Here is an 11,923-nt window from a genome sequence, read left to right as displayed (position 1 = left end):
GCCTCCAAAGGCTTAAAACTGCTGGGTAAACATAGCCAGCGAGTCTAATAGTCCAGCGTCTAATTTAAAGCTCTGTTCTTGGCTGGTGTGATTCCTTGAACTAACCATATCATAATGAAGCAGCTGTTGAGCTATAACACGTACCTGGCCATAGGGTCAGTTTGATCCCCCTCCTCTGGTACTTTTCCCCAACGGCGTGACGGTGACACGGTTTACATGGCCTTCTCCCCAGCGGCGTGACGGTGACGCGGTTTACATGGCTGCAGACAATTGAATAGACGGTCTTGTAGTGTGAATAGCAGGATTTATTGTTCAATGTCACTGACCTGTAGAGGGCACAACTCGGGCCGCAGCTGTCAGCAAAGGCAATTCTATTAGATATTTCCAGCGGATGCACTAACGGAGCTGTTTACATGACACCAGCTTTGACGTCTTGGCTTTTTACAGCGTTGAGAAGCTTTCTTAGACAATAAAACAATTGAGGTAGCAAGGCCTCCAATTGCGTTGACATTGCTCGCTTATGAGGGTCGGGTCAAGGTTAATCACAAATCGTATTTTTTAAAAAGATTTCGTTCGTTCGTTTTTACACACATTTTCGATTCCTTCAACGCTAACACGTTACAAATTTATTACATGTGGGGACGTCACGCTGGGTCACCGTCCAAAACTGACCTTATCAGCATTTTGCATCGTAGAACTTAACACCTAAGGTAGCAATGGACGCTGGTTTCAAATTTAAACACCAAAATGAGCGAGAAAGACTTAGTGGAATTTTTCCGCCTCAGGGCAATGTAAGGTCACTGACCTGAGACAAGTCGGGCTGGCCTTTTGCTCGGAACATGTATTCAGTTTTGAGCTGGTTGTGTGAGCAGGTTAAGCGCACTTCCGGCAATGATCTCAATGTCGACCTGGTTTAATCCTAGCTGACCCGAACGTTACAACCTAGAGATATCACAATGTCAAACAAGGTCACGTAGAGTCCCGTCAATTCTGTGACTTTGGGGTTTCAAGGTCTATTGGTTTTCGATTTATAATGATGGCAAAATGTCCCTCGACTCGTCCACGTGGTATTCAACCGGCCATTAGCAAGTTATAAGCAATTAACTTGCTAATGGCCGGTTATAAAATTATAAGCAATTAGGAGTTATAAGCAAGCGTTTTGGGGAGAAGTAACCGATGATATTCTCTATGCATATAATGCACTTCTCGCTAAGATCCGCAGCAGCCAAGATTGTTGTATCAAACTGCGTTTCGCCGATTTTCTCTCATCAAGCCTTCGCAGACCCTGATAAATCTCGTCAACCACGGTGTCAGCCGTAGTATCTCCGTGAGTTAGAGTCAACCTTGGACTGCATCCTATCCACCTTACTCTGGAGTCTATCCAACTGCCGATCGGTCTCGTCAAACTGCTCCTGGATGTTTTTCAGCCGATCCTGCGTCTGGTTCAGCTGCTTGACCAGCTGTTGTTGCTGCTCTGAGAGAAGCGCCTCCAGCTCGCGGCGCAGCGCGCTCACGCTGCGCTCGTGCTGCTGGCTCATGCGCAGCGCCACCACGCGGATGTCCGTCTCGGGCAAGCAAACAACATGGCTGAGCGACCAGAGGCCGTCCTCGCAGACGGCCGTCGTCCGCTGCTCGGGCGGGTACAGCTGGTAGCCGGCGGCGCAGGCGTACTCGGTCACGGCCATCCACGCCGTGCCGTTCTCCGCCTGCACGACGGCGTGCGGGATGGCCGGCGGCGGCGGGCAGGTCAGCGGCCGGCAGCTGAGCCGGACGGCGCCGCTGGCGACGTCTCGACACGGCGTGACGTCAGTGCAGTTGGCGCTGTAGCCGGGCTGGCAGACCAGGCGCACGCTGCCGTCACCCGCCGGCTCGTACTCGCCGTATGCCGGCTGGTCCAGCAGTGCACAGCTGTCGCCTCCGCCGGCCTCGTCCGGCGCGCTCGCCTTGAACGCGGCGATCTCGGCGACGGACAGGGACTTGAACGTCGAAAGTTCCTTGCTGACGACAATCTCCACCGGGCCGGTGAGACTGCCGACCGGACAAGAGCACACGGCCAGCCCAGACAGACTCGGGTTGGACGCGGCGACGGAGCTGTTGGCGCACTGACACTGTACCGAGGCCCTGATTCGGTTCATATCCCTCAGCGACACCTCGTGCCGTTCGTTGAAAAACCTGACCAGCACCTGGCTCACGGACACGTTGGCGGCGAGCTGCACAGCGATAGACTGCGGCTGTGTGGTGGGCATCAGCATGCACCAGTTGTCGGATATGCCGTCGTTGACTACCTGCAGGCAACGTCCGCCGATGACGTGGCCTTCGACGACCACCGGCTGGTTTAAGGCGACGTTCTCGTGGCAACTGGGAGACTCATCGCTCCACCGCCCCCTTTGACAAGTTCTGCGGAACCAGTTGAGGGAGTTTCGGAAGCCGAATCCGCTTTCGCAGGCATATTTGACCTCGGCGCCGTCTTTGTAAACCTTCGTTTCTGGTGTAGACAGGGTACTGTGTTCCCTGACGCTTGGTGCGCCGCATGGTGGCTCACATTCTTGCTCGTCCTCTCCGTTGCTGCAGTGCATAATTCCGTCACAAAGTCGGGTTTTTTCAATGATTTTTCCGGTGTCCGAGCACAGAAAGCTTGTTTTCTGCGTTTTCAGGGATGTGCTTTCCGTCGAGCCATTCTGGTACGACAAATCATGTCCTTCCTCTCGAGAAGTGTCATTGCCGGGATGAGCCCGTACGACATCCGATGGCTTTGGTTCTCTCAGATGGACTGATCCCACGACTTCCTCTCCCTGCACGCATTTAATGAGACCTCTCTCAGACGTGGACAGCTGGCAGGCTTCGCCCAGGACTTGGTCGCCCTTCAGCCAACGGCACCCGCTGTCTGTCGCCAGACGGCAGTAGAGGTCCACCTCTTCCCCGGGCCACACGTGCACCTGGCTGCTGTTGACGCTGACGAGGTACCTCCGAGAGCGGTCACAGGCTCCCGTCACCACACGCCCTGCAACAAACGGGGAACTTACTGCAGGGGGAGCTTGTTCCGGCTCTCTCATCAAGATATCCGGTGCTAGCGTTTTGGGAAATGCAGTTCCACGTGTATAGCGACTACGTCAACTTCTTTCTTTGCATCGATCCCCAGCAGGAACGGAGTTCCTTGTTCACAGTCATTACAGCGGTGACAGGAAATAATCGAGGTATGATGCAGACGTGGGTTAAACAAGGAGGATTAAGAGGGTTCAGAACCGCTCAGAATAACTGCAGCATCCGACCCACAGGACAGCTTAAGATGACGCGAACCGGGACGTACACGGGAAGGGTAACTAGTCCCAGCCACAATACTATGAAATCATTCGCAGCTGTCAGCGGCCATCCAAAATACGAGGCACGTGCCCGCTACATGACAAAACTAATTCACCATCTGCGGCGAAAGAATCAGCTGAGTTGAGTGCCCGTTATAGCGTTTTTGTGGTTGTGAGTTGGTTTCGGTGTGAGAATATTTGATAATATTTTATATTTTGTTAATCTTTACTGGTGCGGCTCATGAAAAGCCTAGCGGTATTCTAGAACTTAACACGTTTTAAGAACGAGTGTCGCGCATAAAAGCGGATCTGTCTTTTCATTGCAGATAAGGAAACTTGATTTCTTATATAACTACTAAAAAGCAGTTCAAAAGCGGTGTAAAACCGCATGATATAGATGTGATTTACGTCATATGTAAACACCTCGAGCAATGATCTCTCGCACCGATTTATCGACAACGGTGGGTTGGAGCGACCCGGGAGTGGCACGAAAAGATGTGCAATGCGAAATGGTCCCTTTTCTACGGGTTCACACGTGCTGTGCCACAGCTCGGCACCCAGGATACGGACACACTCGAGAGTGACACACTTCGGTCAGGAATGGATGAGGAAGATGGCAATGATTGGTCACAAGTGTCACGTGTCATGGCGCCCACGTGTTGAAATATGGATTCGGCTATTTTTGACGGGTTTACATCGCGGCACCCAGGACACGACGCGACCCGAAAGTAGCACGCTTCGATGAGGTATAAAATGTACAAGTGTGCCCTTCCAAATGGTTCGGTCGCATGCACCACGTGCCACGCGCACACGTGCTGTCAAGATGGATTTTTAAGCTTACGCCTATTTTTACGTTTGCACCACACCTGGGCACTTCGGTTATAAAGCGATTGACGTGTGCCATGCGTGAAAAGTGAAGTGGACGGGCGATTGGCTGGCACCAAGCCTTTGGCCAGACGGGTCACGTGTTGCGATCACACGAACTGACAAGGTGATTTTTGCTGTCTTGACGCCGCTCACGTTTTTTTTTTTGCCACATTTTTGGCACCCACGGCTAAGAGCAACACGGGAATGGTATGCTTTGGTAAGGAATGAAACAGGCAATATAACGGTCATCGGTCACACGTGTCACGTGCGATGGCCCATACGTGCGGAAACATTGATTTTGCTCTTTTCGATGGGTTTGAACGTTTTTGCGATACCTCGGCCCCGAGGACACGGAGCGGCACGAGAGTAGCATGCCTCGATGTAGAATCTGACGGGTAGTCACTTGGTGTAAGATGTGATGTCGCACGTGCCATGGGTCACATGCACACTAGCTGTGAAGATCCACTTTGCTGATTTCGTCGGTTGTTTACGTTTTGTGCCACATTTCCGCACTCAGAACATTTAGCCACACGGGACTGGCATGTCCGAATAAGGATTTAAACGACCAGTCGTGTGTTCCCACACGTGTTCGTGCGCACGGGGTTACGTGTCACACCCATACGCTTCGGAAGGATGGGAATTTATCTTTTTAACAGGCTTAAAAGTTTTGTGACGCATCGTATTATTTGGAGACGGAGCCACTGGGGAGTGGCTTGCAGTGATAGGGAATCGAACAAGCAATTATGTGGCATAATATGTAATGCATCACGTGCTGCGTGTCACGCATGCGCGAGCGAGCAAAATGAATTTGGCAATTTCCGACCGCTTTTTTCACGTTTTGTACCAGATCTCGGCAACCAGAGCAGTTGGAGCAATGAGTCAAACTGCAAAATATAGATAATCCAGACTTCCACGTTCTTTCACTCAGCACAGTGAAGCAAGCGTGCATACACTTGTAAAAACTCTTTTGGGACCAGCAGCTCATTGTTCAATGTTTTTTTATAAGTGTTTCATTCCGCATGAGTTCTCAGCCTTGGCGGGGCGAGAGAAATGCAGTGTGTGGTGATGCTTGAAGAACACGTCGGTCAGAAAAACTAGGGACGGCTGGATCACGCCTCGTGGATTTTAATGTCGATTGAAAAAAATTACTCGCCACTGTCCGCGTCCAAGACGGCAGATACTTCACAAACAGCTCCCAGCGCAGCCGAACAAAGAATGTTGCTGCGGACGCTCGCTGACGGATATTGACTAAATTATGGTAACAAACAACGCGATATTAATGACTAAATCATGGTAACAAACGAGGCGGACATTGCTGGCTGGCTACATCCTGACGGGATTATCTAACTTAGACTATAGTTTAGGGAACCGACATGGCTTCGATCTGTGAATGGCTGTGAACCGCCTCGACTTGCTTAGTCTGCATGCATATACTGGTAGCCCTGGTAGCATTTGATGCTGTGTACACTGGTAGCCCTGGTAGCATTTGATGCTGTGGCATGCCACGACCCGTCATCTGACGGGTGGGTGCTGGACTGGAAGGCCGGGGATGCTGGGCACGAGTCCAGAGCACAGTGGGTAGCATTTTAGTCTGAAGTGCGTTAACAGTGGCCATTCGAGCAGACTATTGGCCAAGAGATTGGGTCCGCCCTAAGTGGCGAAGACCTGAAAGCAAGCGACGAAAAAGCAGCTCATGAATTTTTTTTATAGAATTCAAGTTTCCCCACTATGCAAGGTGTATGGAGAAGCTCTGCAGAACATCAGCAGGACAATCATCACGCTGACAGACAAACGAGTCAAAATGCGATTCACCAGCTATTGCAAAAGCAGGCATCTAGTTGTCTCGCAATGAAACACAGCCTGGCAGCGGGCCAAGACCAGGTAAAGCCCACCACTATAGTGTTTGAATTAAAATGTCCGCACGGAGACTACGGGCTCCTATATTAGAATAACAGGGGACATCTCTATCACTCCCCATGGCTGCGAGGAGGAGCGCCAGACCAGCAAATGCGCCAAGCCCACAAAAAACTCCTACGCTCTGACCGATCTGGAAGCACACGGATTATGAAATCCTGTCCAAACAAACGTGTTTACAAGTTTTGGAGGCCATCATCGTCGGAGAAAGAATGCCTGACGTAAACAAACAGCTTGTCATGCATGGTTCTGGATCTGCTCTGTCCCTCCATGACAACGGAGTGGCCGATGCTTGGAGATGGTCATGGAGTCAAACTGGCTGGAAAAGTGTGTGTGTGTGTGTGTGTGTGTGTGTGGTGTGTGTGTGTGTGTGTGTGTGTGTGTGTGTGTGTGTGTGTGTGTGTGTATGTGTGTGTGTGTGTGTGCGCGTGAATGCAGGCGTGCGTGCGTGCATGCGTGCGTGCATGCGTACGTGCGTGCGTGCGTGCGTGCGTGCGTGTGGATGCGTGTTTTTGTATTTGGACCCGATGTTCGTATGCTTCTGTTAGCTGATGATACACTTCTAATAATTTTTTTACACATATGCACTTTACACATATGCACTTTGACACCCTTTCTCGTTAAACATGTTTCGCATTTCGTTTTATTCAAATGTTCTGCGTCCGACTGCCCCGCATTGGTTTGAAAATGGGAAACAAATTTCCTTGAAACTTAACCTAGCTTAGACCAACATAAATGATTAGTGGCGAACTAATTTACGACTCACCGAAAGCAACGAAGGATTTGACTCAAGCAATCGAGCAAACAAGCAACAAGACTGATAAAATGTGCATTTGCTTTCGATGACATAAAAACCCTGCATGAATAAAAACAAACAATATATATATATATATATATATATATATATATATATATATATATATATATATATATATATATATATATATATATATATACACGCATTTTCTTGGCCACAGCTGCTCGACCTGGACCTGAGTGACGGCAGCCCTATGACAGAGACAGCCATGAACTTGTTTCATGGTTGGTGAACAGATGTAACTGGCGCAATATACAATTAATTTCAGTACCATATTTGATCAGGCAGTTGAAATATGACAACTACTTAACGTTGGTCGTAGCCGGCAATGTCAGGCGAGGGGCTTACAGCATGACTGGCGCTTCTGTGAGCGCATTTTTGATTGGTTTACCGAGACTAATTGTCAATTTGATTTTTAGTGTCGTGAGAGATGACAGTAATTATCAGGCTGATTTTTAATGGATCGTTTTGTTGCGCAACGTGTGCAGCCTTCACATGCAGCAATCCATTGATATATTTCTTGTTCTGGACTGCTGTGGTGTAGTTATCGACTGTTCCGTCTCCGCCGATCAGGTTCAATCACCTCATACAAAGCCACGTCAGGTCACCATCCGAGGTCGTCTCAAGGTCGTCTCGGACTAGCTGACAGCTGTGGAGCGGAAGTTATTTTTTTCCGCCTTCGAAGATAGTTTTCGACCTATGACAAGACCCAGAGACACCTGGCAGTGCAGCAGCCCGACTTTAAGTACACTGCCGGATCAGGAACGCGATCGCTTAATGATGTAAACACCATCTTGCGCTACTGTTCCATGCAGTTTTGCCGTTTCTTTGCCTTCGGAAAAGATCCCGCCTGGACCCCCCTTCCAGATTTTTTAGCGGTTTAGTTCCAATGCTCGGCATGCTTGGGTCTCGTGGTCACAGAAGTGTTGAGAGGAGCTTGTGCCACCTGTCGTGAACCGACCATCCAGCGTAAACTTATCCATTTTCTTGCGATACAACGACGAGTGTTTCAAATTCGTACAGCAACTCGACACGGTCGCCCTGGTCCTCGTTAAACCGTTTTGGTCATATGCCACCAAACCTTTGGTCTTGAGCCGATCCAAACATACATCTTCCCCTGGACTCGTACCAGGCCTCTCCGGTCTTCCAGTCCAGCGCCTACGCACCAGATCGCGGAATGTGACAGGCTGCGGCATGGAAATCTAGCGGTGCGTCATTGGTTCTGCTCCGAGATAAGGCACGTATTATATAGACCAAGGAAGTCGGGTTAGTTCACAGCCCTTCGTAGATCGAAAAAATTCACTGTCCGTAAACTCTATCACCCAGCCAACACCAAGCCTAGCGGTACAACAGTATAAATGCCAAGCAAAAAGAGTGGCGAAGGGGAAACAGGCATAAATAACGAAAAGGAGTGAGTGTCATGACAAAAGCGAAATTCAAGAGGGAGAGAACGGTGGGAGTAGGAGCAGAAGGACATGAGCGCATGAAAGAATGACTGCTGCAAGCTAGTCGCCAAAGTCAAACGAACCATTCGTTTGAAGTCATGGATTCCGTCTTACCGAGCGTGACAACGCAGACGAGGGCGTAGAAGAGCAGCATTCTTGCGAGTCGGCTGGTGTGCAGCATTCACTGGACAGCTCTGCCCGGTCGTCCGGTCTGCTTGACGCTGTGAGGGTGAGTGAGAAAACGCCCCGGGCCAGGCAAGCGGACTCAGACGCGTTGTTGACACGATTATTGAAGCCGGCGGCCTGCAGCGAGTCACGTGACGCCTCGTGCAGCCGTGTATCTCATGGCGAACAGAGGCGAGGGCAGCGGTGCCAGGACGGCGAGCGGCGTCTCAGGAAGGTCTCAAGAGCAAGAGCAACTCGGTCTTAGCCCTCAACAATGATAACAGGCAAAACCCCGCAGTGTGTGGCGCTGCAAGCTGCAGGCTTAGGAGCGGATACTTGCGCATACACCAAATATAATCGTACATCTTGTGAGATTACTCAGCAAAACTAGGCGAAAGCTCCTAAATCTTAAAAGGGTCGACAGTCAAAATTTCAGAAGAGATCCCAAGTCCTGGATGACACTTCGGCAGTATTCGGATTGGGTCTCGGTTCTTAGACGATCCTTTAACTAAATTACCAAATGGATCGTGGATTTTGGGAGCTCTATGATCCAAGGCCCAGAAATTGAATCTCAGGATCCCATTCTGCTAACTGGCCTTTCGTCTGGTGAGATCATCTTGGGACTCCCCCACCTACTACGGTTGTTTATGGTAACAGCTTCCTGACCTGACACATTTGGTTACCCTGAGCCAGCGAGGTTTTTTAGTATATTGGTTCAGCACACAAGGTTTCTGTGAATCAGGAAATTTAGGAATTTTGGTTGCATGTGTTTCAACCTTCTTGCTATGTGGGGGTTTCATGGAGCCCTCCTGGGAATTTGAAAAGTAAGCGAGATGGAGCCACATGTGAAACAGCTTTGGAAGTCTCATCCACACGGCATCAGATAGGCGCGCTCATGCTATGGTGAGTGTAATCCTTTAACATTCGGCATTTAAAACAATGGTAGGTGAAGCTAGGAGAGGGATCAGCTCATACTTTTACACCCTTCATGTTGTATTAAGAGCTAAGCACGCTACGACAAAACGGAAGCGGCGTTAAAGGCTTTTGGAAAACTGTCAGATGTGATACCCCAGAGAACATCGACGCATGTGACCTGTGCATTATGTCCAGGTTAAAGGGACGAAGCTATATACCTAATATATATATATATATATATATATATATATATATATATATGTAAATATATATAGCTGTTCAATAGGGAGAAACCTATATAACGTGTTTCTCATGCCGTAATGTAGGTTACAAAGAGGTTAGCATTGCATGACCTTCAAACGGTCAAGTCTGGTCACGAATATCAAAGTTCGAGGCAGATGGACCCTGGACGGCCTGGAGTTGCCACAGACATAGGGAAATAAAACAATACCGATGCACTTAAGAGTGATGCAGAAAAAAAGAGGTTTCCGGCAAACCTCTTGGATTTCGATTTTATTCGCGAAACAAGGGTCGCTTACCGGTTTTGAGCAAAATATCTGGCAAGTTATATCAACGTCATTCCAATATATATATATATATATATATATATATATATATATATATATATATATATATATATATATATATATATATATGTGTGTGTGTGTGTGTGTGTGTGTGTGTGTGTGTGTGTGTGTGTGTGTGTGTGTGTGTGTGTGTGTGTGTGTGTGTGTGTGTGTGTGTGTATGTGTGTGTGTGTGGATTTTCCTTTCTGACCCTGGAGGAAAGTAACTAATCCTCATTGTTCTAGTGTAATAAACTGTCAGCCCCACGTTAACTGTGTGGCTGCCAGTTTGATTTGTGTGAGAAAAAAATGTAATAAATCATTAGCACAGAGATTCCAGCTCGGCTTAACGCACCTCCGGTTGAAATGGGGATGGAGAGGCCACTGAAAATAGACCTTTAATAATCGGTCTTCAAAGGGGGGCTGGAATGTGCTCCTGTGCCCTCATTCCCCCCCCCCCCCCACCCCACCCTCACACACACACAAAAGCTCTACTGCACGGGTCTCATTTTTGGTTCCTGTAAGCTATAACTGATTTGACCTATTTGGTGGCCTACACGTGTCTCACTTGTTATTACAGCTTCATGACGTCAGAGGCGCGGTCCTCTGAACACCATTGCTCGTGCACCGATTGATTTGAGTGAAAAAGCCCACCCGCAGCTCCATGCTGCCCATGCCATTGCGTCGGCAGGGAATCCCCGTCATGCACCGGCCAAACCAGCTGTGATCGGAGACAGACATGCCAGCCCACGAGGCATCCGGTCTCGAGAGGCGACGCCGGGAGCGTCAACAGCCCCCCGCCCTCCCACCCACAGGACGTGGAAAATCCCAAACAAACGCCGCAGCGCCGCCGGCACGTGATGATCCCTGGTTTGCATCAACATCATCAACAACACGTGACATCAACCGCCTGTTGATGTCATGACACAAATCCATGATCAGCGTGCTCCTGGGATGCAACGAGCTGGCTAGCTTTTCCGGGGTGATTAAGACCAGGTGCAGGCATTACAGGTGGACACCTGTCCGGACTACCGTTCTCGTCTGAGGTATTGCCATGCGCAAGTCACTTCGGCCGGCGAATTTAATTTAATAATAAAGCTTCGGTCAGCTCTCGTCAAGTGTTCTTGAGTTCTGGAAGGACTGAAGGGTTCAGGTCTCAGCCACGTACGCGCAACACCCCGATTTTCGACCTGGGATTGCTGGGGCTCGGACCAGACCAGATCTGCTCGGACCAGACCCTTCCGGTCACGAGTTGAGCGTCTTATCGCTGAGAGCTAACCGGAAAGAGTTAAAACTTTGTGTTGTTCACTTCTTTTACACATGAGTATTTTTCGCAGAATGGGTAGCCACAATGACCCGACGTTTGCGTAGGGCTTACGTATGGGTGTGTCAGCCAAAGTCATGTGGACTGGCTGGCTGTTCTTTTTAGCTGTCCATTACTGCCCGTTGGCTATGAAAGCTGTCTCCCCTGCTGCTGCTTGGTGATAGCCTTCCATCCGTGCATGCCCTGGCACGCTGGATCTCGAAATATCAACCCAGGTGATGGTCTTTCCTTGTTCTTTCAATATGGGCGACAGAGAGCGACTTGTTTTTCCGTCGCAGAATCTGTCACAACTGAATGTTACGCAATAAGTGCCGTTCTTCTGATGTTCCTTGGACGTCGGTGGCCTGACTTTGGTAAGCTTTCCCTGGCGCGTTGGACTGTTCTTTACCTGTGCTTGTTTTTTTCGGCTGAGTTGCTTTTTCTGTCTTATTGTTGCATCGTCCTCAATGTCTGCGACAGGCCCCTGCTATAAAGCAATGCTGCAGCTGCCATTCCTCTTCCGTTTGGCTACCTTGCGTGTTCAACATGCTCTTTGAGTTCCTGGTCTAAGCAGCCTCATGATGTTCTTTCCTTTGAAATGTCTCGGTTCGGTGGCTCAGTTATATTTCCCCG

The 11,923-nt window shown here is 49.3% G+C and overlaps 1 protein-coding gene across 1 annotated transcript; it reads right to left on the bottom strand.

Annotated features, from left to right (window-relative positions):
- Positions 1-284: 284 nt before the first annotated feature.
- Positions 285-8,604, bottom strand: LOC119105716 (uncharacterized). Its single transcript, XM_037229196.1, has 2 exons — positions 8,457-8,604; positions 285-3,001 (listed from the first exon to the last, which is right to left on the bottom strand). Exons 1-2 carry the CDS (start codon positions 8,521-8,523, stop codon positions 1,311-1,313), a joined length of 1,758 nt encoding a protein of 585 aa, XP_037085091.1. The 5' UTR covers positions 8,524-8,604; the 3' UTR covers positions 285-1,310.
- Positions 8,605-11,923: the final 3,319 nt, after the last annotated feature.

The sequence above is a fragment of the Pollicipes pollicipes genome, unplaced genomic scaffold, assembly GCF_011947565.3.
Source record: "Pollicipes pollicipes isolate AB1234 unplaced genomic scaffold, Ppol_2.1 Scaffold_6138;HRSCAF=7277_pilon_pilon_pilon, whole genome shotgun sequence".
Taxonomy (NCBI): domain Eukaryota; kingdom Metazoa; phylum Arthropoda; class Thecostraca; order Pollicipedomorpha; family Pollicipedidae; genus Pollicipes; species Pollicipes pollicipes.
This window is presented reverse-complemented; position numbering and strand designations above follow the sequence as displayed.

Coding starts and splice junctions, on each gene's coding strand:
- LOC119105716 (XM_037229196.1), bottom strand. CDS start 8,523: ATGCTGCACACCAGCCGACTCGCAAGAATGCTGCTCTTCTACGCCCTC. Junction 3,002..8,456: donor CGTCTGCGTTGTCACGCTCG/GTAAGACGGAAT, acceptor CGTTTGTTGCAG/GGCGTGTGGTGACGGGAGCC.